A 26,819-nucleotide genomic window follows, 5' to 3' on the forward strand; every position below is an offset into this window, starting at 1 on the left:
GACATGCTTTTAACCTATAGACCATCCACTGTGATAGATTTACAGTGCATCCACTGTGATGCAGACATGTGGGCAGCTGTTTGGTTCCAGTCAGTATATAATACATATAGGAGTCTGATTTGAGACAGACTTGAGTTTTATTGCCCTCTGAGTGTTTATTGTGTCCCTACTGTGCTGTCTCCACCACTCTGTGTCACAGCTCTCACCACAGTGTGAGCACCTCTTTGAGAATGTGCCAGTGTGCAGCAGATGAAATGTGCGTAGGCAGAATGTGTTATGCATATGAACAGTGGTGAGAAGAAAGTATTTGGCCCCCTTCTTGATTTCTTTTTTCCCATGAAATCTTTTTGTCACACTAAAATGTTTCAGATCAAACAAATGTTTGACAAAGACAACCAGAGTAAATATTAAAAACTAAATTTTGTATTTATTCGGGTTATGTTTGCCAAATAAACCCTGCAACAGACTGACAACCTGTCCAGGGTGTTCCCTGCCTCTCGCCCTAAGACAGCTGGGATAGACCACCCCAACCTGACAAGGATAAGCGGAAGAGAATGGATTGTACACACACATATATTGCTCATTTCAAACATAACTATATTTTGGGGGTTCATTTATTACTTAATAAGACAGCTAACTGACTTGTTTGAAGTTTGGTGTTCCTTCTCATATACCTAACAAGCTAATGCCGAGTCGTGACAGTCCCTGTCTCAGTCCGTCCCCGAGGCTCTCTGGCAGCTGCCGTCTCCACTCCTCCTGCCTGGTGTAGTGCTCCTCATCCAGAGACAGACGGTCCATGTTCCTTGCCAGGCTTGTGGCTAAGTTGGTGATGGAGGTTAGGGTGCCTAAACAGAAATGAGAAATTCTTATGTTTTCTCAGTGTCTGTAGTGGCAAGGTAGAAGTACTTTTATGAATTAAATCACAGATTTAAAAACTTCAAATGAGAACATGATTTCCAAAAGTGCCCTTCACACTGATCTGCTGAGAAGACTGACTAAAGCTGGGCTTACACTGTGCGATTTTTGGCCCATTTTGAGACGATTTTTGAGTCGTCTCGGCCCGATTTTGGCCTTTATCGTGCGTCGTGGATCGTGTAGTAGACGTGGGAAAACGAGAAGCGATTAACACCTCACGACCAGCTCCCGATCATCAATCGATTGGTCGTGAGGATTTCACCGCAGCTGCTCACACTGCGCACGCGCAAACACATAAACGTCGGTGAAAAAGACGGAGTAGCACGGCAGTGCAGCGTATGAGCTGAACACAAGCGATGGAGGCACTTGTAGAACTTTGGAAAGCTCATCCAAACCTTTTCGATGTGGCCTCACAAAATTATCACGACCACAACAACCGTGAAAATAGTTGGATCTACACTGCTGCTCAATCACAGCTGACTGATCAATGTTTTTCATTAGCAATTTAGCAAAGTTGATGGTGGTGGCGTGCGTGTCTGTGTGAGTGAAAGACAAAGAGGGAGAGCGAGCGACAGAATTTCCGTTATAACCTTCATTTTATGGACGCACAGTGTGAGCACTTGCATCAGAGCATCGGGCCGTATAGTGTGAGACCCTGATCGTGAGCGACGAACTTCTAACCCCTGCGAGTCAATCGTGCAGTTTGAGCGGGAGCTGAATAACGCGACTGAAAAAAATCGCAGTGTATGCCCAGCTTAATGTTGAGGTGGACACTAAATGTTGACTTGTGCTTTTAACCATGTCTGCCACAAAACAAAAGTGAAACACATCATTTTGTGTAACTTGTGTTTGTAAATGTTATTTGAGTCATTTCATTTATCACACGGGAGAAATGCCATAACTCCATGAGATAACTTAATCTGATGCTCTATAGTCTATATTTGTTGTGTTGTAAGTCTTGTGTGAGACTCACATGGAAACTCTTCCATCTTTGAGTCCACAAATAAAATAAAGACATAGAACAAAGACTGAGCATTTATGTTACCTTTCGAAATATGTTTGACGAAGGAGGTGGTCCCTCTGGACACTCCACTGACAAAGGCTCCAGGCCCACGTGTCAAACCCTCATACGGGAGGCGGAAAAAGTCGGATACGCCGTTACCGATGCTCCGCACCAAGCTGGCAGGACTGCCCAGGATCTCCAGAGACCCCACAACCCAGCCTGAGACAGACACAGTGTGCTGCATGGTTACATTTGTGTAGAGCAACACTACAGTACTGCACTGTGACGATCTGAACTAAAACAGGATATTTATCCATATTCTCATGGGTCGTACTCTTTGCACTGCATTCTGAGAAGTCACAAAAACTCCACTTCCTCAAGGCTATGAAACATTTTAGCAAACAGTCACAAACCACCTTCATCCAGAAAAGCCTGGACTGAAAGCAAACGCTTAAATAAACTAAACTTTAACTGTGTTATTTCTGGAGTGAGTCTCATTACTCAGAATGAACATATTTTATATTTTCATGCACGATACAATTAAAAGACGTTTTGTATTCAACAGATATTAAAAACATTTTAGACACTCGCTCTTAGGAGGAACATTCTTCACACGTGCGCTGTGGATAAAGTGTCCTGTGTTTGCCAAAAGCAATTTAGAGTGGGAGGCTCTCTCAATCACAACAAGTCACGGAGTAACTTACAAAGTATTTCACATCATGATTAGATTTTTAAGAGTTCTTATCTCAGTAATACACACACAGAGACACACACGCATGCACGCAAAGTCTTGCATGAAATCACACGTGTGACACAGCACAGGATTTACAGCCTCCTACTATCTCACCTCTCTCATTAAACCATAGAGTCCCCTTCAGATGGCACGGCTCATTGATATTTATGCAGTGACAACTCCATCACAAAAATCAAATAGTCATTTCTCAGGACGCCGGGCCCCGCTCGGCTCTTATTCTCTGTCAATTTGCACTTGAATGATGGACTCTAATGGTAGGAAACCTACTCTAGTGGGGCCTCGTGGTTGATTCGGCTTTATATGGTTTCCCAGTTGTGGTTTTGGTAAAGCATAAAGTCCTGACAGGAGCTGATGTTTACAGGCCTGAGTCATGCCTTTAAACACACACACGTGCTAGAGTGTATGCAAAGATAGTGTGTCTATTGTCCATAAGGCTTTGTATGTGCACGGATTTACACATGTGGGCGCATGTCTGATCATAGCGCTGCACATCCTCATGTTAATCAGTCCCAGAATGCAATGTTTCCTGGAGCCCGGGTCTTTATGATGACTCAGGAAGAGGAGAAGGCGGTAGGGTGACGTGTTGAAATACGAGCAGAAATGAAGGTTCTAACGAGAGACAGCGGGAAGGAAGCGTCTGGCCAGAATGGTGATTTCTGATGTGGAAATGACTGGCTTAAATCAGACCATGTGTGGAGGCTTTGACTAGACAGGAGGACAGCACAGGAGAGCGGTATGGAGCTCTTACAGGGCCTGATAAGTCAGACTTAGACACGGTGACCGCTAAAGGATTAACCAAAACATACTGCCAACAAACTGGGTGTGAACCGTGAGTTATTGGTCAAAACTTATGATACACCACTGAATAATGACAATGACAGAACATAAGTCGTTCTCAGGCCACTGGTGATTCAGGTTTTGCTTCCTGGAGCTCAACAGTTTTCCAGCAGCCCCGGGGTGTATCATTTGAAAGATCAACTGTAGCTGTGCTGAGAAGAAATGGCAGAATTTTCTTACTTCATGCTGAATTCACATTTCATTTGGCAACCGACACCACAAATTGTGACACCAAGCCCATCATAAAGAGAATGTAGGAAAAAAGTGCATCATCTAGTGCGAATACAGGTGTTTGAGGGTAAGAGAAGCTTTATAAGTCCTGTCTGCTACCTACCTGCTCGGAAGAGGGCTCCCGCAGCATAGTGCATGGCCAGAGCATGGACGAGCTGTCTGGCTGTAGTGCAGAATGGCCCTCTCTCAAAGAGGGAGAAGGACAGAGGAGTGTGGTCTGAAGCAATGTACAGCTTCAGAGAGGCATGGATACTAACTAGCAGGTTGACAGGTTGGATGGTCAGCTTCTGCAGCTGCACAGGGTGGACCAATGCCTGCGCTGACTGGAGAACCTAGATCACACATCACAGTTATCAAAAGAAATAATTCTCAGACATATTCCACATATCATTATGAGGTTGGATGCTGCTTCCTGTCAGTAACATAAGGTTCCATTGTAGTTATAAAGATTGTCAGAATGTAGCAACTAAAAGCAGAAATAAAACGATCGTGTCATGAATATCGCACCTGCTCAGGGAGGGTGGAGGTTGCTCCAAGTTCTTTGCTGCACCGGGTCTCTGCAGAGGCAAAAGCATGGGTGGGGATGTAGGTGTGGAACAAAGTCTTGATGTAGTAAACAAAAGTGTCTTCGAGGTAGACTCTGGCAGGCTGGAGCTGGAAGGAGAGCTGAAGAAAAAGAACCTATTCTGAGAATTGCTTCTTCACAATTGTTTGAGAGAAAGTAAAGTCATTTGGACAGAGATTATGCTGATCTCTTACAAGCTGTGACAGCTGCTGAAATGCTTTTAAGCGTGATTTTGTTTTGCCTCCAGTAAAAATGAAATCATACGTCAGGTAAGTTATGACAATGTGTTGGAAGGGAGAGTGCGGTTAGCAAACAAAAATGCACATCAAGAGATGGGAACTAATCGAACCTCCTCCACCGTGCATCTGTCCCCAGCCAGCGTCAGCCTCATCTGCAGAAAACAGGAGCGTTTGAACTCATTCATTGCTTCAGGGGACTCAGTGGGGTTGGCATCACAGCTCCACAGACTCCCAGGTTCAACTCCCCCTCTCTGATCTTGGCACAGCAGCACAGGGAAGTGGAAACTTGCCCGGTTATACAACTGGTTGTCCAATTGCAGACTGGAGCACCACACCTCGATGAGAGATGAGTCACACAGCAGAGCTGGGATGGCTGCTGTACCCACAGAGGGGTCAACGGCTAGCTCCGGGGGCAGGGAGATAGGCGTGGGAGCCAGGCTTAGGAGTAGCTTGGTTAATGTGAGTCTCAGGAGCTCCACCGAACTGGTGGGACTGGTGATATCATCACTTAGCACCATGCTGGCCTCACTCAGGAGGATGCAAACAGACAGTGTGGAAGACCTGAAAACAAAACAGAAATATTAACCAAAAAGATCTACAGTGGGAAGAACAGAAACGATTAAAAATAAATGGTATTTACAAATGAAAATATAGCAACAGTTAAAGTAGCCATAAAATTATTTGTCATTTTTTGGGTACAGTCAGGAAACCTTTCCAGGCTCTGATTATTTGTAAAGGATAATAAGGGACCATCTACCAGAGCACTTTAACAAAGATCATTGTCTGAGGTAATTTGTTTACATTTACCTAACATGTGATTATATTAATATCCTGTTTTGCCAAAATGACAAAGCAGCTTGCATGTGTTGATGTAATGGAATAAAGCTGTAATACTATGTTCTACTGTACAACTAACCACGCTCATGACAACACTAGAAGGTTTTATTGCCCTCCTGTGGTGAAAATGATGCCTGTTTCTTCATGTTTTGAGTACTGCATGAAAACATAGCTGTTAACAGTAATCATAAAGCAAATGGAAGTGAACACAGTAATAGGCACAGGGGTAGATAGCTTGAGGTTAGGAACAACAACATGCATGCTTGATTTCTCGTGGCTCAATTATGTGGGGAACATAAATCGACAACAATAAAACCACTGCCTGTGCACGCATACCTGCTGTGTTGGTTGATTACAGTGTCCACGCTGCCCTCTGGTGCCAGAGACAGAACCAGGGTGCCTTTCTCATAGGCCACGTCTATGTAGAGACAGCCAAAGCCTGGCAGGAACACCACCTGAACAGCAGCAGAAAACTAATGACTAGACATTATTTGTCACATGATACTTTGAAGAAGAACTTTTACACAGTTCTAGCTCAGGTCAGTGTGTGTATGTGTGTGTTTCAGAAGTTACACGTGTCTGACTTTAACCTATGCCACTCTAGGTTCAGAGTCATCACACAGTCATGTGAAGAAAGGAAGTAGATCACTGCTGAACGCTTGGCTAAGCAGTCATAACAAGTCTAGCCTTTGACTTCTCACCCCTACCACACAGGTCAAATTCAGACTTCACGGTAACCAGAGATACAGAGCCTCAACCACCCCACCCCCGCCAACCCACAGCTGCCTAGACACAACAGTAAACATTACACATACTGCTCCTTAACATTTTGCTAACCCTACATTACTACCCCAGACCAGACCGAACATTCTTACCCCGGATCACCATTTAACCCCAGACTACGCACAAAACGAAAAACTAATGTTGCGTGAAGAAGGTTCCGACATACCTCTAAAACCTGATTTTCATTTGTAATGGATCAGCCACACAAACCAAGCTTAATTGTTAACTTGTTTTCCTAATGTGAAGCTAATTTAAAAGAAAAATAAGTGAAAACCTGGGTGCTTGTATTTTATTATCATCATCAGTCACAAGACTGTGACGGGGCTAATCTTCATTACCAGCAAAACATAATGAACTCTGGCTCCATCTAGCTGCTCCTGAGGTTTTGTTATCACTGACATCTGTGGTGTTAGGAAAGGTGTTTCTGTGTGTTTAGGTCAAAAGTTCAGATTGGTCTATCACTAGGAGGAGGAATGACTTAAGTGGTACATTTCTTCAATTACTACTCTTTTACCTGAGTGCCAGGGCAGTTGATATCTATGGGGTCTGTCCAGTCGGTGGTGCTGTGGTCCGAGGTGTTTTTCAGCAACAATGTGGGCAGCATCTCTTTCTGCTTGCACTCTGGGAAACTGGAAAAGTGGTAATAGAGTTCATGGTGCAGGGAACAGTTAGCAGGCAGAGCACGACAGTACACCTCAGTCCTTGGAGTTTCTGTGAAACAAAAGAGAGGAAAAAAAAACGTGCAAGAGAAAAATTTTGAGTTTAACCACAAGGCTTATTAAAACACAGAGTAGAGGTTTCCAGTGTAGCCAGAAGGTGCCCTGCTTACCTTTGACATTTTCCTTTAAAAGCAGTGGGATAGGACACTTGTTGTGGATTAGCATGCGGGGACAAGGGTCTTCATTAAGGGTGATGTATGTCACTCCAAGGTGCTCCTGATAGGTCAGGACTATTGCTCTGCATGAAAAAATAACATGAATAAGGTAAAAGGGCAATTTGAAGAAATTGTTTGGATCGGCCCAAAACTGAATACATGTTTCATGAAGTCATCCTTTTCTGGGAAATCTTGCTGACAGACAAATGGACAGACCGACAAATCACATCTATGATGTACCTCCACCTCAGCTCTGGCCATAACAGGGCAATAAACCCATAAATAAACTGTCTGCAGACAGCTCACATCCCAGCCCTTTCTAACCACACACAGATAAGCAGTCACACACCCGTCAACACGTCAAACGTCACATTATTGCAATGTCCATTTGCAAATCTCTAAATGCATCTAGGGGCAGAGCCCTAACTGAACCCAGGCAATGCATCATCACTGTGTGTGTGTGTGTGTCCATGTTTGTATTTGTGTTTATATCTGTGTGTCTGACTACACATACAATTATGCACAAATGAAGAAAATGAACTAAAGCTGGCCAGTTTTATCACCATATCATACGGGTGTATCCGTAAAAAACGAAATTGTCCATTTATGAGCTATTTATCACCAAGTGTATATATCACTGTGTGTTCAGTCCCTGAAAGCCATCCAACCAGCTATCTAAATGGGCTACACTAGATTAAAAGAAGAGAAAAACAACACGAAATTCAGATGGATGAATTGCACAAGAGCAGCTGATAAACTGACAGTGGAAATGTTGAGGGGATTTCTCCTCCTGCTTCATCATCAGTGTGTAACAAAGTGTGACTAGCTACAGTGTCTCCTCTCTTTATGTCTAGTGCCAGCTGGGGTTCGGTGCCCAGCTCTAAATGGACTGTCACGGCCAGCAAACCGCAAATGTTCTGCTTCACCCACCTGCTGCTCAGGCCACCCCCTGAGTCTGGTTCCCTGGGAACAGATAAACTCTGCCTGGGGAAGTCTTGCCGGATGGGAGCGGGAAGGCTCCATGCTGCAGATCCAACACCGGCGTCAGGCCTTGGACACAAGCTGAAGAGCATGTGTCTGAGTGGCAAAGGGAACTCCACCATTCCCTGGATGCTGGTTTGGAGGAGGTCCCAGCATGGCACTGAGCACGGTTTGGCTTGGGATGAATTCTCAGGGGGAAGGAGTGTGAACGTGGCCGTCTCTGGTATCTCACAGATCTGGGAAGAGTACATAATATAAATATTATAAAAAGGCAGTTGAGAGGAGAGAAAAAGGAAAATAAATCATGGTAAGAATATAAATAAATGACAGATGAAGGGGGAAAAAAATAGAAAACGAAAGAGACAAAAAGAAGAGGGCAAGGTGACATGAGCAAATGAGAATAAAGAGGAGAAATGGTCAAACATCTGATCAGAAAACAGGATATAAGATGGGACACGAAGGCCAAGAAGAAAAGAAAGCCAGAGAGCAAAGAAGATGCAAGTGATTACAACAAAAGATACATGGTAAAACCACATTGTTATTCTACTCTATTCTTTCTCCCACTGAGCTTAGAGCTAAATTGGTAGCAGAGAAGCCCTGCTGTGCTGGCTTAACAGCCAGTGAGCAGTGTGTAGTATAGGACTACAGGGATTAGGCTCTAAGCGTGATGAATAGACAAACTAGAAAGGCATTCCTAGCCTTGTTTGCGGTCTGTGTTATTGTTAAGCCCATCGCCCGCTCTTTAGTTTCTTAAGCTCTTTTTTTAAAAAGGTTTTTCAGTCAATTAGTGGCAACTGGCAAGCTTTGCCATCCTTCCATAAGGGGATCTGAAAGCTTGTTAAATGACATCACAACATTGTTGCCCTCTTTAGGGACAAGCAGCAGATGAAAGCAGGAAGGAAACCTGCATCCAATTCTGGGTGTTTGTCTAATGTCCCTATGAAGTGCCATTGCCACATGGTGAGAACGGCAGAGGGAGAGAGGGGGCTGGGGGAAGGTTTGGGACATGATCTGATGGAAAACGGCTTGCAACATCCCAGGGTATGTGTGCTGGGGTAGACACACTGCGTTTGCAATGTGCATGGGGAATAAAATGTATGTTTGAAGCTTCAGGAACTTGAGCAGGCAGACAGGAGAGACATGACGCAGGACCATAAGCACACACAAATGCCACAAGGATAGAAAGTAGCATTGTGAAATGAAACTCTGGGCCAAACATTTACACCGTTTTAGAGTAAGAGCTAACAGTTGAGGATGTGGTCAGGTGTTGTGATGTATGATGAATTGTCCTCGTCTAGTCTGAAACATACTAAAAATATACTGAACCTGCATTGCTGTGTTTCACATTTTAACATTTGCCAAAATTCTCAGCTCATTAAGTCAAAGATGATAAACCGAATTCAGAGAAACCTTCATTCCCTCCCTATGACAGGAAAAAGCATGCATTCAAATTACCTGGTCATCAGCTGCCAGTGCGTGGTCACTCAGCAGGGGCCTGTAGTGTATAGTGTAAGGAGTGTTGTTGACAAGAATTGTCCTGTCCTCTATCTGCAAGATCTGGATGCCATGTCTCACCACAGATGACACACAGAACTGACACAGCTACGGAGGAAAGAACAGGCAATAAGCTGTCAGCGATAAATGATTAAAGAAAGTAACAACGTTGCTTCTTGTGAGATCTGTAAGTCATCATGTGGTCACGAGGACGACAAATGGTGAATAGATGGCAGGATGGATCCATGCTGTCAACGCTCCATATTCTGTCCCTATGCAGAGATTGAGACTCATCAGACAGGGAAACGTGTTTAAACGTAGCCTTATTTTACAGTTCTCAGGATGGAGCGGCACTGCGTGTGGTACCTGCTTCCAATGTCAAGGAGGTGTGTTCAGAGATGCACATGTTTTTTGCCTTTCTAATTTCACCATTGCCTCCAACTTTGTTATTTTTTCCCAGGATATTGCTAAACACTGGCTGCTTTTTCTTTTTCACATAATTCTCTGTAAATCCACTGGTGGCTGTTTGAGGAAATCCAAGTGCATCAGCAGTTTCTGAAAAACCAGTTCACTTGGCATCAATTCTAAGTCACTTAAATGACCTGTCTTCTAGACTCTGATGCTTGGTTTCAACTTCAGCAGATCCACTTGACCGTGTCTACATGCCTGAGCACAGTGAATTTCTGCTATGTGATTGGCTGATTAGACATTTGTTTCAAAAAGCATTTAAACATGTGTATCTATCAAATTAGCCGGTGAGTTCTCATGCTGGTAGGAGCTCTGTTGATTTGGGAAATATATTACAATTATTTCTTCAAGAATTATGTATTCTTTTCCACTTGCCTCCCTAATAATTCATCAGAACTTTTTGATTCAAACCACATTATGGCTTTGTAAAAAAAGAAAGAAAGAAAAGAAAAAAGAAAGAAAAACCACAATGTAATTCAATAACTGGCAGAAAATAAATAAACCTAAGATATATGGACAAAACCCCCAAATTAAAAACATTTCTTGACAAATATGCCTAAACTTCACTTCAGTTTTAACAAACTATTTCACTTTCCCAGTGAGCGACTGTATATTAAAAAAAGCTTTGAAGTTTCCTTCACCTTCTGTTTACCAGGGAAGGCTCCCAGTGTGATGTCAGCTTCAACATATCCCTCCTCATCCAGAGTGACCACCTCTGAGCTTGATCCCTCCTTCCACCGAGGAGAAGTTAGGTCATGAACTAGTTTCAGGGCTGTAGACTTGTGGACAGTGTTAGTTTGGGCCCAGTAGATACCAATCTGGAATGCTTCCTGGATTGCAATGAACAGGAGTTCAGGTTAGAGAATGACAACAAGAGACAGAGAATGAAGGAAGCATCAAAAAATTTACTATCAAATTTGAAGCTGTGACTTCTCTCCAAAAAGCTCAACTAAGTGCTCCTGTATATCAATTCATACAGTCCTCGCAAAGTACTGTATGAATTCATTACTAGTAACCTCAGTGCTCCACACTGATTGTTCATCTGGCTCTGGAGCATACTGATGATCAAAACACCAGCCTTCTCCTATTAAACCAATCCGGTGTGAGAGTTGCAGCTGCAACCGTCTTCTCTCGACGTGTCGCTCCATGATAAATAGGAGGTTGCTATGGAAACAACGATGTATTTGTTTCTATTTCACAGGCTATTACACATTTACAACTTTTTATTTTGTTTCCTCGTGCTGAACCATATTAGGTCTTGTTCTTTGATACACTGCCTTCCCGCCTAGCGCTGGGTTTCTGACAGAGAAATGTGCGTATGTGTGTGTGTGTTACGTTCCAAAGGGGGAAAACCATCTGCAGGCTGTTCTTTCTGATCTCAGAAGCCAGTGAGAATGCATGCCTGCAGTATACGGTGACAGAGCTTGGCCGCAGTTAAAGACTTAGGCAGGGAATATTGTTGTAATGCAGCTCTGGTGAATGATCTCAGGTTTTGTGCTTATTAGTCGAGACTGAAGTGAGAAAAGAGCTGGTTCCATAATAATGGCTTTAATGCCACAAAAAGACATCCATGTCCTGATGTCAAAATATATATTTGCTGAATTATTACGACTATTGTCATGATGTCACAAAGACGTTGGCAAGTACAATACAGTCTATTAATGTCTTTCAAAATAAGAATGAGTTTTACTGGAAATGTACTTCTGCTGAAGAAAAATAAGTAATAAATGAAAGTTTGACACTTTGTTTTGGACTCTTACTGATCTTTAAGGCTATGATACAGAATCTGTGGAATATAAGGAGATTTTAGGGACTTGGGCCATTTTTATCTTTTGTAGCTTTGAGTGTTTAAACAACTCCCATATACATTTACATACTCCCATATGCATACAAAAGATCTTGTCGCACTCTACCTTGAAGTTGGGCGGTACAATGACCTTGCCGGCTGGTATCTGCAGTACGATGGTCTCTCCCTCAAAAAGCCAGAGATCCCATTGGGAATCATTGGCCAGTAAGGCCCAGGGGAGCAGCTCCACCAGGAGTGTGTTTAGACCAGGTTTCCAGCAGGAGAGCTTCACCTGCATAGGACTGTCCCATTGTGCAAGAGGCTCGAGCACTGACCTGTTGGAAGAGAACACTTCTTGGATAAATCACTCCAGCAGAATCCCAGTATGGAGAAGTTGATTTGAGGAAAATGGTCACTTGAGTCGAAGGTTTGCATCATTTTACACTAAAGTATTTTAAGCACTGCTGCACCGTACAAGAACTAAATGTCTCACCCTTTCAGTCTTAATGATCAACTTTATCAAAACACTCCATAAAAATGGAAACCTTACATGGTTTAAATTTGGCAAATCTGACATATCAGATTGGGCAGCTTCCAAGGCTCCTGATATTTTTAGACAGTTTCTTGGTTGTCTCATTCTAACCACTTCAACTGTGCTTATAATCAGTGATTGTGTGCACTGACTGTGATGTCACCATAGATCTCAAATTTGAGCAGAGAACAAACAAACAGGTCCAACATTTGTGTGAAGGGTTAAGGTGTGAGGTGAGGAGCGATACAGAGAGCAAGCTCGTCATTTTTACCCAGCGTTGATCGGGTTGTGTATTATGAATTCGACCCCTGGCTGAGACTATCGATGCAGAGCTGTAGCGCACTGAAGTGTCTGAGGAAGAACGTTCAGAGAAAATGATCTGGACTCGGAGTGGCAGCTCAGATGAACGTTAAGCTGCAGGATCGCCATTTTGAGACATGGAAGGAGTACCAGCACCCACTGCAGCTGCTCAAGTGCTGAGAGACATTCCTCTCAGTTCCACTGAGAGATCTAAAAATAGCAGCTTTGCTGAAAACAGTCCAGTGGTGTAATGAGTCACTGACCTCGAACGTGAGATACGCCAAATTGAAATCTTGAAAGGCTTTTGATTTTTTTTGTTCTTGTTCTCAGAACTTTTTGATCACACCTCGTGCTGACCAATAATGTACTGACAGCAGTCACACAAGCTAAACAAATACACAGACAGAAGTGGTCTGCAAACAAGTTATGCAATACAAACAGATCCAGAGAACAGTTGACAAGACATTTGGGATCACACATGGGCATGTTGAGACACAGACAAACAGGCAGACAGACAGACTCATTTTTCCACTAATTCACTGACACGGCACTCATTTCATGGTAATCATCATCTTGTGAGCCCTAAACAGTGCTGAGTGCCAGAAGAGAACCAAACAAACTCAGACTTACTCTGAAGTTCAAAGCCATCAAAGGCAAACCAGTCTTCTCTCTCCCACAAGGCCGCCTGGACTCTGCTCAACCTACCAACCTGTCAGCTCAAACTTGTCACAAACCCAAAGACTGACTGCAGTGAAATGGGACCAAAAACACTGGGAACAGCTTTTCTTTACCATTTACTGGTGTTTATGGTAGTGTGTGTGTGGTTAAATGCACCACTGACCTTGCGGATGGAGACAAAAAAGTGCAGGGCTCATAAATCATACTGGAGAGATCACAAAACTGTAATGGAAAATAATGTGCTCAGCAGCTTTAGTCTAACCCCAGTGATTCTGGAGATTAGGGTTTTAAAAGTGTGAATTTTGAGAGGCTGCTGCTCTCAAAACCCGTACACATAGCAGCTCAAGTGCACCACAAAAAGAAGGTGTTTTTTTTAAATGATTATGGAGGTGCCCCACTGCCTTTAAAAACCCAACAAAGAGAATAAAAAAAACCATTTACCACTTCAAACTTCCTTTGCCCTTTTAAGGCACAATATTTACACACTGCCTGCCAAGGAGCTTGCTTGGTGTTGGTCTGGTTTCTTGACTGTGCCAGGAAGACAGAGTACTATTTCCAAACAGCAAACTCTATCACTATTATCAGCATTAAAGAATAATATACAAATTAAACTGTGGCTTTAGCTTTCTGTCCAAGTTTTGAGTGTGTTTAAAGACAGCAATCAGAGCTATTAATCCTAATGACATCCCCCTTTTCCCTCAACATTTTTCCCGATGCTCCTTCGGAGCAGCAACTTCACAGATTAGACAAACTGCCGCTTTCTATGATGGGAAGTGAGCTTTGGCCTTGGACTTTGTCTCTCAGGAAAAATAGAGAGGCCCGATTCAAAGAGAAACCTAACACCCGATACCAGCCCTCCACACAGACGCAGTGTGTGACATTTAAAGGTGAGCGATGTGTACGGTGGTGTAAGTGCAACACAATGGTATAAGTGTGTATACACACATGTGCATAGCAACAATCTGTGTGTGTGTGTGTTTGCATATGTATCAAGTGTAGGGAAACCAAGGCAACCACAAGCAGACATATGGCCCACATGTCCAGCAGATCCGCTGGGACTCTTTGTAACTTGGAGCCTGTGGGAGAGCATGTGGCTGCGTCTCCTACTGCTGCTATCAAGATGATTCCCAGAATGACATTTGTAGACAGATTCCCATGTGTGTTCTGCCTGACACTATACGTAAACTCATCCACGGGCCACATTTACACAAGTGCAGGCATACACATACAAGTGTATATACGATGCATGCTCTGCAGAGATGGGCCAAGCCATAACCAAATGCAAGACCCTCTCACTTGTGTGAGAAAGTGGGACTGTGACAGGATGACAGCCTTAATCTCCGGTCTGTGGGGACAGCAGTGGTATTGCTGCTAATGTCTGATGCATGGCTCTGCATTGTCTTTGCAGTTAACCGTTTTATTATGAGAACAAAGAGTGAGCAATAAAAAGGCTCGCTTGCACAACTCTCTGCTTTGAGGAGGAATGCTGTAAGAAGCTAAGCATTAGAAAAATAACACACTGGTGGGCTGCGTATTATGAAACTTTAAATTTAATGCTAGCCACAAAAGAGCCATGACAGGGATGAAAAAGAGTTATTGATGCTACTTATTAAAAAGATCACGAGGTGTCTTAATGAACAGAAAGAAAACTGTTTTTAAGTAAAGAATGGAAAAAAAACAAACATCTGCCAGTAAAGAAATATTCACAGCACTTTGTACCCTTGCAAACATATATCCCACATCAAATCTACCAGCCAGTGCAATGCAAAGAGTACCTGCCAGCGTCTTTGATGACATACGGCCATGGAGGCTCATTGCTTCTCTTTGGACCGTAGAAATCAGCCAAGATGTTTTCTGGATTGTCCTCGTGTCCAGTCTTATTCAGTATCTGCTTGATTAGGCTGGTGGAGATGGGCACAGCGCAGTGCGAAGCATCTTCATCTTCCCTAAAGAGAGAAAGCACAAACATAAAATCATTGCAATTTCCTCAAACAGCGTGTGACTGTGACGTGTGTTCATGGAGAAAGTAGACACCCTAGATTTGATAAGACACAAGAGACAGCTGATTTAACTCAAAGATTAGGAGATATCAAGTTCAGTGAAAGTGTGATAAAAGTAAACAAATAAAGGCACTGCCTGTGACACAAAATCATTTTTTACCAGCAAATCTGGCTTGGCAGTATGTTATTTTACACCAGAAACAATTCAAATATACTTTATTTCACTATAAAACAAGACATCCTTTGACAACATCTGACTATTCCCATTGTTCTTTTCGATGCAATTAAAGTGACCCCTAGCTACACTCCACTTTTGCCCTGAAACCTTGAAGCGGGTTCAATCTGCCTTTTGTTATGGACTCCTCTTCATGACACACAGTCTTGTCTTACAAACACTAACTCATAAGGATCAGAGAAAAAAAGCTAAATGGCAGTAAATAACCCCACTGAATACCTAGGTCCCAGACACTGGTCAATTATGGCTTTGCAACAACAAGAGAAAAAAAATCCAACAGTTTAATAACCTCTTCTCTTTATCTGGGCGGCATCCAGTTCCACTTGGCCAAAGCAAAGCAGCCCCTTACCCCAGAGCAGTAGTTTATTAATATAGCCCATTGTGCTATAAAGGGAACACAGGGGCTATTGCTTATGGATCTGGGGCAAGACAGACGAGAGGGACAAGGTGTTGACGGGAAGCTTCTCATCCAGAGCAGTTCCTGAGGGGGAAAACTGGAAGAGGCTTCTGATTGTAGCTCTTGATCTTCTAATGTGGTGGCCAGAACAAGGAGAGCAGGACATAAGAGTTCTGGTTAAGACTTGTCTGTGTCTCTTGTGCGGAGACCACAGCTCTGTTCTCTACCTCGTCCATTAAAGCCCACAACTATGCGTAATTACAGGAAGGAAAGATGAGCTGTTGACCAGCGAACAGACTGGATCTGTCCTAGGGGTTTGGGGTTTGGGGTCGGGGGGAAGGGGGGCCTTGTGTGCATCTGTACGAAATGTGTGTATGTTTACAATTGTGGCTTGTAGTGTGTGCTTATGAGAATGGAGAGGGATGAGGGATGGATTGAGCTGCGGGGGACAGGAGAGGAGAGTATGCAAGTTTGTGCGGTTTGAAACGGTTTAGGCAGCGGACGGATCGTAAACACGAGGAGCATTGTGGTTGCAATCTAGAAAGACAAGACACTTAGTTCTTTCTGAGCTTGCTTTTTGTACAACTGAAAAGGATTTATCTTCAACAGCAGGGGCCAAATACATTCCCAGTCACTGTACAGCCACTGCGGTTCCTTTATGGCAGCTGAAATCAAAACAAACTTTGTGACCAGATATCTAAACACAACAGTTACAGCAAAAAAAAAACAAAAAATCTCTCAGGGAGAGTCAATTACACTCAACGTTTACTCTGTTTATTCAGATCACCACCACTTGCTACCAAAAGGTTGACCCCCCCCCACCCCCACCCAGCACCCCCCCTTATGTATTTGCATAAAACAACTTAAATTACATTTGGAAAGATAACAAATATAGTAGAAGCAACAACAAAACAATATGTGCATGTGGTAGCCATTTCCCTTGGGGCCACACACACTGAAGCATAAACACTTCTGTTACTGAACGACACCATGCGCCAAAACACATGCCATGTACATATATATATGACATGAAATGAGGTGTAGTGGTGATGCTAGATAAAACAGATAAAATACAAATGAATTTCTTAGCATTTCTTTGATGGACTTGGCTACAATGATAAATTGTACAGTTATTGGTTTCTTACACAGAGGCTATGGGAAATATGTGCAAACACATAAGGACAAACTGGGGCAAGTAATAGGCGTAGCAATGATGTATGTGACAGCCTCTGCCCATGATGAAGTGGCATCTGTCACACTTACACTGGCACATTTCTAACCAAGACAATGACAGGCACGGACCACACACAGACACCGGGCTAGTGCGCATACATTTTTTTACCTCATGCAAACATAGACATAAAAAAGTATTATTTCTACACAAACAAACTACTGGAAAAAAAACCTGCTTTGCTGGGGCTTTATCTAAATGAGGTGTAATGATGGCCCCGCCTAAAATGTCAGAATTGAAGCTATGTGTCAGCCAAGGTGGCTTCCTCTGTGTGTTGGTTCTGTGTGCGTTCCCAGGCTATGTGTGAAAATTATATGTCATGCTCCCTGAACCACTCTTTCACAATTTGAGCTTGACAAACTGTCATGAGAAAGAAAAATACACTGAAAAATCCTGTCATTCAGTATTTTTAGGCACATAAAGTTGCTAAACCTACACCTAAAAACCACTGGAAGGTGCTCACCTATTTGCCATGTGGTGAGGTTTTTTTTGTCTAGGCAGTGCACAATAAAGGCAGTGCAAAAGGACTACAACAACTAAATTGGCCACTGAAAATGTCTGCTGGAAGAGAATAGTTTTGGTTAAGACCAAATGACAAGAATATGAGGTTAAACTGCATCGTAGCAAGAGCCTACCACCATCATTAGGAGTGATGTCAGATGTGCAGAAATTGTAACATGTAACATGTTTGTGAAGCTGAGGTGTGTTATATAGTGTTTCATAGATCTTAAGCATGAAAAGGTATTAGACATTACTTGAACTACTATGTCCTTTTTTGGACCAATGCATTTTATTTTTTTTTACCTGGCTTGGAAAGTGAGATGGTGGGTGAGGTCAGCTTCCGTGTTTAGCAGGGGCTCCTGGTGACCCTGTCCACGTATTAGCTGGCTTTCTCGCAGTCCGAGGCTCCTCTTCTCTATATGCACGATTAGAGAGTCCGGCAGGTGGCTCCTCATGACAAACAGTGGACTGAAAACCACCTGGAACATGGTTTTCATACAGAACAATCAATGAAAAGACAAACTGATGAGAGGAAAACTAAATCAGGAAAAATAATGATTACACCAAAAATGTAAAGTTCTTAATCTTAAGTGTTGGATAATTACTTAGTTCCCAGAGATCAAAACAAAAAGGTTTAAAATATTCTGTAACGGTAAATATTGTAACAGATGCTCACCACTCTTTGCTGCATATGAGAGTTGGGTTCGATTGTGATGAGCGTGCACAGAACATAAAGCAATGAGCCATTAGAACAAGGCACCTGAAAGGAAACAAACTAGCTGTTAGAAGATATCAATACCAAAGAAGCCTGAAGGATTTTCAACAAACTTGACCTCTGACCTTGACTTTGATATTTGGTCATATTTGAACTAGATTGAGCATTTCCTATGATATGAATTTGAAAATTCTATGTCGCCTCATTCTTGATCTATGTGTTGGGTGTTCATGCCACCCAGTGGGATGATGACACTACCCCCTGAGCCTTTTATGACTGATGGGAAGTTGCAACGCTGTGTAAAATGCAAATGAAATACAAAGCAATAATTAAGAAATCTCATAATCTCATATTTTATTCACAACAGAACACTGAAAACATTAAATGCTTAAACTGAGAAAATGCACCATTTTAAGAAAAATATTGGCTCTTTTGGAATTTAATGGCTACAACATGTCCCAAAAAAGTTAGGAGAGGGCAACAAAAGACCGGAAAACTAATTGGTACTAAAAAGAAACAGCTGCAGGAACATTTTGCACTAATTAGGTTAACTGGCAACAGGGCCGTAATGTGAGTGGATACAAAAATGCAGGATTTCTCAGAAGAAAAGATGGGCTTCGTTATGCAATCTGCAAAAAAATGCATCGATAAATTGTGTAACAATTTCAGAATAATGTTGCTCAATGTAAAATTATGAAGATTATGAATATTTCATGCAGTATCATCAAAAGAATTAGAGAATCGTGAGAAATCTCAGGGAGCAAGGCAAAAGGTTGAAAATCAATAATAGATGCCTGTGTTGGTTAGGCCCTCAGGAGTAAAAAAAGGAGTGATTCTGTCATGGAAATCACTGCAGGAGCTCAGGAACACTTCCAGATTCATTTTCTGTGAACACAGTTTATCGTGCCATCCACAAACACAGGTTAAAACTCTATCACGCACAGAAGAAGCCATATGTGAACATGAGCCAGTAATGCCAGTGTCTTCTTTGGGCCAAAGCTCATTTAAAATGGACTGAGGCAAAACTGCTCTGTGGTCGGATGAATCTGATGGTATGTGGGTGCATTATTACCTATAGAATTGGTACCTTGCACATCTGGAAGGGCAACATGAATGCTAGAAGGTTTTAGAGTAACTTATGCTTCCATCCATATAACCTCTATTTCAGGGAAGGCCTTGTGTATTTCAGCAAGACAATGCTAAACTGCATATGCATCTATTACAACAGCATGCTTTCACAGTAAAAAAGTCCGGCTGCCTGCCGGTGCTCCAGATCTTTCTCCAGTTGACAACATTTGACGCACCACGAAATGAAAAATACGACCCAGAAGTCCAGCAACTGATCTATTCAGTTCCCAGACCTTTACAGACTGTTGTTAAAGGAAAAGGAGAAGCTACCCTAGTCCAACATTTTTGAAACCTGTTGCAGCCATCAAATTCAAAATGACCTTTATTTTAATACTTTTTTAATAATAATCTTTTTTCTAATAATGACACATGCTTGTATTTAAAATTTACATGGGTGGTTAAGATGTAAAATATGAATAAACTGGATAAAATTTAATGCTTTTGCTCCTTTTTACCCCCTGGCATGATATTTACTGCCTCCATCAATGATGTTTTGTCCTAAAAATCTTTGTTTCTTGGCTTCTTTCAGCAGTTAAATGTTAAGTCTCCCTAAAGCCCTGCAACACAATACTATGGCTGTGAGGACTGACAACTGTTAGTGCCAGATAGTGGCCCATTACAGTCAGTTAAATCTTTGCAAGATTTAAAGGCTGAGAATGTGCCCACCAAACACTAAGCACTCTTAATGTGTCACTGGTGTTTGTCCCATTTACTCTTCACTCCTCATTAAAGTCTTGGGATGCCAAGTCACATTACAAGCGGTTTAGTTTATGACAGCCTGGGGACTTCATTTACTGGTAGGGTCAGCAGAGCAGAGCAAAGAGACAGGGTGAACATTCAGTTTTAATATACAGACCCTTGCAAAATAGACTTATTTGGATGAGGGAGTAAAACTTTGGCAAACAGATGCTCTACAGTGATCAAGTAAAAAATGCTCACCACTGGGATAAAGTCGCGATGACCTTCTGTGCTTTCTCTAAAGCTCACGTTTAAAAAACGTTGAAAATAAGATTTAAGGATAAGGAAGATGAGATATGAAAAAGGAGATACCTCAGATGGATTACTGATACAGGGAATCATCAGGCAGATTTAAAAAAAAAAAAAAGAAGACAAACACTGAAAATGGAGGGATGCAGGACAGGTGGACAGGCTTGATGCCAGACGATGAAGTAAAGAAAGGAGTTAACTAGAAGATAGATGAGTGAGCCAGTGTGTGGGCGAGAAGGTAAAAGGCAGGGAGGAAACATGCGAGTGAAATAGCAGGAGACAGGCACAGATAGAGAGATCTAAGAACCCAGCTACTAGTTCAGGCAGCTCTCTCATTTGGAGCCAGCCATCCAGATGTGCAATGAATCGCTGATCCTACGAAAAAAGATAACAGTGCATGCTGGAGTGCAGTCAGAGATGTTCAGACCCCCTTTTCCAAAACACACACACATACACAGGAGCTGGAGTGGTAGATGGCTAGCTGTTAACAGCGTGAGGCTTATAAATAAAAAAGAGAGAGGCAGACAAAGAAAGACAGTTCAACAAAAATAAAGAGCAAATACAAGAACAGCAGGGAAAAAAGCACAAGAAAAATAAAGAGCAAGCGCAAGAACAGCAGGGATGGAGCTGGCGCTTATCCAGTGGTGTGAAAGTGCCTTCAAAGCCTTTCCCTGTGCCCACATATCAGCTAGTGTTTCCTGTCTATGGTTAACGTTGTTATGAGAGAGCATAAACAGTATTTTCTACCTCTCAACATGGCTGGGTTATGGGTTGCAGGGTCTTTGTAAGCCTATCTGAGGGGAAGATCTCAATCTGTTCTCTAACAGTGAGTAGCAGCATGGAAGCGCTGCCACTGTGGCCACCCAGGAGAAGAGGATCCGGTCACAGTTGGTGGTCCAGTCACTGGCTCCAAACATGTTGTGTGGATGGAGAGCCAGTCAGAAGTAGTGGTGTGAGCAATGTGTGAGAGAAACTTTGTGTGCATGGCTAGCACATTCAACAGCTTGCATTTGGACACACACGCGTGCTCCAGGCACAGTGGAGCACGCGTGTGCATTTTAATCTGCTAGTATGCACACGCAACAAATTGTAACTGATGTAGCTTCTGATCGTAAAGACATGTACAGACAAGACTCTGGGAAACTAAGTGGGAAGCTTTACTGGACATGTGGAAGGCTTACTTAAAGTTCTACTTGTGTTACCTGTACAACAAAGCTGCTGCTGCTCTTATCCCTCCGTTCCAGCTGAACATCCTGTGACCACTCATCGTCTCCTCGAGCCCTTACACACAGCTCTGTCATCTCTGCATCCTCCAGCACATAGGATGGCAGCTTGGCTCCTGCTTCCAGGCAGTCGCAGTATTCCCTGACTACCGTCTGGCTATCGGGCCCCACGTAGTGCTGCACCACTCGCAGCTCAATGTCTTGAGTCAGGTAGCTGCACATGACCTGCCGCCCACAGATTATTACCTGGGGAGAGGGTTGTATGACAGAATTGTCCAAATTAGAAATAAAGATGTTTAGTGCCTTATAATTAACTTCTATAATTATGAGATAAGTTTTACAACATGTCACTGGGAATGTAGGAAAGTCACGGTTTTCAAAAAGACGCCTTCCAACTAAGATCAGCTTTGACTTCTACCTGAATAATTTCCGATTTCCAGCTGTTTTATAAAGGGTAACTCTCCTCATTGCCTTACAGTTTAAGATCACTAACAATTCATATACATCCCCCATTTTTACAAGTTTTTGGATGTTGTACTAAACAGGAATAAAAAAAGAATGTAATGATAACGTCAAAACAGAGAAGTTAAGAGGTGTGCTAAAAAACTTTCTCTTTCTTGCAGTATTTTTACTTTAAATGATGTGTAAACCATTGCATTCACATCTTAATTTGCATTTTATTCCACATCTCAAAGGTGACACACAGACACACACCCTTACATCAGACAATCTCTACTGAACGGAACGGAAATGACTTATGTGTGAATCAATGTAAACACATATGTGCACGCGCACACACACACACATACTGTACTCTGAGTGTGGAACATCTTATTGTGCTTTTAAAAAAAACTTGTAGTATATGCATGTGCATGGAAAATCTGGACTCCCAATTAAAAAAAATAAAAATCAGTGAGTTTAAAAAAAAAACCTCAATCCGGTTGAGTTCTGACTGGACCAGCGATTCTGTTCTGTTTCACTCCGTCTGTAGATTGACCTGTTTCATGACCCAATTTGGGTCAAGCTTTAGCTGTTGGACAGATGACCTCACAGCTCACTGACTGTAAGGTACCCAGGTCCTGTGTCCACAAAATAAGCCCAAATCATCACCCCTCCACCACTGTGCTTGACAGATGGTAAACCAAACACAACCAAATGTGTCATCCTGGGCATTGGGACCAGACATCTCAACATTGGTCTTCTCCGTCTAAAGGACACGACTCCAGAAGTACTGCAGTGTGTTCAAATGCAATTGAAACATAGTAACTTTGCTACCATGTTCTTTTTCAGAGAGAAGAGCAGAAATTAGAGGCTTTCTCCAAGCAACCCTAACAAACAAACCATACGTGTTCAGTATTTTTCTAATTGTGCTGTCACGAACTTTAACCTTTAACATGCTAATTGATGTCCGTAGAGTTTGAGATACAGATTTTGAAGGTTTTTTGTAGTTCTTCAACCACTGCACTCGGTGAATTTGCTGGGATGTGTGCTTCTGGGAGGATTGCGGCAATGAATGCTTCGGAGCTGCCAATGATCAGTTAAACAAGACCATTTAATTAACAGCACATGGCTCGTAAGTCCTGTGAAAAACTCTCTTTTCCATTTAACTACAGACTATCATATCAGCACATACCAAAAATGAGAGAAAGCTGGTTTCATACATAGAAAATTTGTTTTTGTTTCACCTCTCTTTTTGAACACACTGTAATGGTAACAACATGAAGCTTTACTCACTGTTTCCATGTTAAAGATGAACCACTGATCAAAAAATAATCAATGGCTTAAGTGATCCTGACAGTAATTTTCAGTAGCAGGCCTAATGCACGTGCTTTTACAAGTGTTCTACCAATCACGCATCCATGTGCAGACGCATGTGCGCATGGGCTTGTATGAGGGAGATTAATATAAACTGCACTTTATAAACTTTTTTAACAATAGGTGCCAATATGAACACTAAAAAGGTGACAATGAAAGACCATAGAGAAGCAAGAAAGAGGGTAACAGAGAGGACATGGTGTGGCGCTGAGGACGAACCCCACCCTCCCAAAAGAAAACCCAGACTGAGGTATACTCATGCGTTTCTCTGTAGTGGCAGCTGCCGTCCCGTTCTGGGGGTTTTGTTGTGAATTGGATATGACCAATGTTCATACTCTATCACTGCATCCAATGGAAACAAGATGTAATCAAAGTTTGGGACAGATGGTAGAAGGAATGTGAGAAGCCGAGTCTGTTTTGTCTGGAGGATGAGTGGGAGATGTGTGTGACACTTGACACTGTTTACATAACAAAGTGTCACAGCTACAATCTGATGGCATCTCTGCATTTTCAGGAATATGAAGACTCTGCTTTTTATTTGTGGAAAAATTCCAGCATGATTCATTCCTTTTCTTAGAGCGAAAATAAAAAAAAGACAGTTGGTGTATGTATTTGGTTTATGCTGGTTTATGATTTGCTGTGATCTTCTCTGTGGATTGATGGGACACATTGTGTTTTTGGATGGCCTAAAGTTCATAAGCTTTTGTTTTATTGCTCTAAAACAGATTACAAAAACTGACAAAGACAGTCTGTTGTTAGCTAAGCAACTACTAAATCATAACATACAAAAGCAGGGGAAAAAAAGGAGATTAAAAAGCACTCATCCTGAAATGAGTGCTGGGAAAAAAGCCAGGCTTTTGTGTCACATAGAAGAAATCAACAGGCGTAATGCAGCAAACATGTTCCTGCTTTCAGTGTAAATGTTTAACAGGTTAGCAGCAAGATAATCTGCAGGATCCCTATATTCTTGATTATGTTGAGAACTCTGGTCCTGTTTTGTTACTGCGGTGTATCTGGGCCATAAATCATTGCTTGTCAATTATAAAGAGTCTTGCGTCTGGAATCTTCTACAAATTAAATCTGGGGGTTGGTAATGCTGTTCACCATCTTTCCTTTTATCGCTGCAGTTAATTATAAAGATCTGCTAAAATCTATTCACATTAACTCTGATCCAACGACAAGAAAAGTAAGATGTTTAACTTTCTGGAAGCCTTTGACCTTCATCGGAAAATACCCGCCATAACAACTACATGGCCAATGAGTAATATTTCTTTTATTTCAATCTTTACAAACAAAGAAGTCAGTAAAGGAGTAATTACTAAAAAGTGACAGTACCTGTTTCTGGACACCATTGAGCTGTATGACCTTGATGATGAGAGAGGCGGTGCGTCCTTTGTACTGAATGGTCCTAAGCAGAGTCCCTACGTTGTCCACGCTGAAGGCCTCTGACCAGCGCCAGTTCCCCCATCCTTCGATGCAGATGTGCAGCAGCTGGAGGACAGCACAGAGCAGAACATACACACAAAAACAGAGACAGAAGTTAGCAGACATCAGAGGTTAGCCTTCTTGCCCTTTATTTACCCCGATCAAAAGGCAAGTAAACAACAGGACTCTGTTTGGGAAATTCTGGTAGGGGGGGAAAAGAACAACAAAGTTCCTGTTTACTGTTGCCGAACAGGCCTGCTGCTGCTGGAAGCACAAATGGAAGGTCGCACACAATAAACTGGCTGGTGGAAAACAGCTGATGTGGAAGATTATTACAGCAGTGTGTGTAGTGACCAGATTGTTTGTGCGTGTGTACTTGTGCGGTTGAATGTGGAAGACTCTTTTCTCCACACATCTAAATAAGAGGCACATATTTTGGCCCCCAACCATTTGAGCTGCATATCCATCACTTCAGTGTGGAGCACATCCATGTGTGTGGTTGGTATAAACACACAGGCTCAGGATAACAGTAATAAACAGACGCTTTCCTTTCTTTTGACAGTCAAACAACTTTAGAGTGGTGACAATTTCCCCCCAACCATTTTCCCCATAATTCCTTAAACTGTGCGCCTCGACATGGTAGCAGGGCTAAAAATATGTAAAGAGGCAGCCCGAACAGTGCTGTTTTGCTTTCACCGATACACAAAATACACACTGCAATTAGCTGACTGGGTTTTAATTAATGCATGATGCAGTGATGCAGCATTTACTGGGTGCTGCCTCCACCTAAATCCACAAACATTCAGTACAAAAACCAAGTGGTCTGGCCAAATGCCCATCACACCTGTGCTGCAGTGAGGTTATTCACAGACCATCTGTCCACTTCTTATCTGAAGTTGCTCAAAGCTGCATGATAAGGAAACTCCTTTGTCAAACAGTATGATTCTTCTCATGAGATTTTGGTCATAATACAGGAGCAGAATCATAAATACAGAAGGAGATCTAAAGCCTTCTCCCCTTCCCGAGGCAAGGGGGCTGACTTTCTACAGCACCGAAACTCTGTGTCAACCCTGCTGCCAGCACAACATCAAACTAGCAACAGTTGAAAAGGAAGGGGAGAAAACATGAGAAAGACAAAGCATGTCATGGGACTATCAAGACAGATGGGGCGGGGGCAAGCAGCAGAGTGAGATTCGGGGTCAGTGATCCCCCAGAGGAGTAGCGACCAGACTGAAACACTGAAAATTCGAACATTTACACTTTGGGTAGTTGCTTCAACATGCTGAACATTTACTCAATGTGTTTAAAGAAAAACAAATTACTCCTGAGGTCAAAGGGCACGGGGGGACCTTGGTCAAGACCTTATGTGCTTCTCAGCACTGCAGTCTTTTCTTAGTGTTTGAAGACAGATTTCTTTACAATAACATTCTTAATCAAACCCTGAATTCACTCTCTACAAGATCTGTCATCCTCGCTGTCAGCTGCGTGGAAATGAGTTACATTTCTGAGATCTCCTACTTGGTGCACGTACTCAGAGGGGTCTTAACAGCCAGGTGGCAGAGGTTAAGTTTAAGCCTTAAGGTGGAGAACTATATTACCGAACCAAGCCTTTACTACATTACACACAATTTCATAATCAAGCCCAGCTAAGAATATTGTGATCAGAGGAAAATTGAGAAATGAACTGTAATGTGTTTGGCATTCTACTCCCATGACTTAATACTGATACCTTTTCACTTCAAAGCTCACCTCAGGTCCTACAGATTAGAACTCAGTATTTATATTATAATACTTTCATTAGAGTAGACTGGTGACAATAACGGCCCAAACCTTGCAAATCTTGTGATGGTGAAGCCACTGGAGACCTCTGCCGTGCGTCAGCACC

The 26,819-nt window shown here is 42.5% G+C and overlaps 1 protein-coding gene across 1 annotated transcript in view; it reads right to left on the bottom strand.

The window, feature by feature from the left end:
* Nucleotides 1–26,819, bottom strand: part of vps13b (vacuolar protein sorting 13 homolog B) — a 297,789-nt gene that overhangs the window by 4,412 nt on the left and 266,558 nt on the right. The window contains exons 47-63 of the mRNA XM_085472981.1: nucleotides 24,845–25,000; nucleotides 21,674–21,940; nucleotides 18,318–18,401; nucleotides 17,945–18,120; nucleotides 15,053–15,223; nucleotides 11,895–12,102; nucleotides 10,623–10,811; nucleotides 9,475–9,621; nucleotides 7,969–8,255; nucleotides 6,994–7,121; nucleotides 6,679–6,875; nucleotides 5,718–5,836; nucleotides 4,655–5,105; nucleotides 4,248–4,406; nucleotides 3,844–4,072; nucleotides 1,961–2,137; nucleotides 675–845 (exon numbers count right to left, since the gene is read on the bottom strand). Coding sequence (XP_085329107.1) covers nucleotides 675–845; nucleotides 1,961–2,137; nucleotides 3,844–4,072; nucleotides 4,248–4,406; nucleotides 4,655–5,105; nucleotides 5,718–5,836; nucleotides 6,679–6,875; nucleotides 6,994–7,121; nucleotides 7,969–8,255; nucleotides 9,475–9,621; nucleotides 10,623–10,811; nucleotides 11,895–12,102; nucleotides 15,053–15,223; nucleotides 17,945–18,120; nucleotides 18,318–18,401; nucleotides 21,674–21,940; nucleotides 24,845–25,000 — 3,316 coding nt within the window. The remainder of the gene's footprint in view (nucleotides 1–674; nucleotides 846–1,960; nucleotides 2,138–3,843; nucleotides 4,073–4,247; nucleotides 4,407–4,654; nucleotides 5,106–5,717; nucleotides 5,837–6,678; nucleotides 6,876–6,993; nucleotides 7,122–7,968; nucleotides 8,256–9,474; nucleotides 9,622–10,622; nucleotides 10,812–11,894; nucleotides 12,103–15,052; nucleotides 15,224–17,944; nucleotides 18,121–18,317; nucleotides 18,402–21,673; nucleotides 21,941–24,844; nucleotides 25,001–26,819) is intronic.

Source organism: Copadichromis virginalis, linkage group LG11 (assembly GCF_057382275.1).
Source record: "Copadichromis virginalis isolate Kocher_CV1m ecotype Utaka linkage group LG11, C_Virginalis_male_GT1.1, whole genome shotgun sequence".
Taxonomy (NCBI): domain Eukaryota; kingdom Metazoa; phylum Chordata; class Actinopteri; order Cichliformes; family Cichlidae; genus Copadichromis; species Copadichromis virginalis.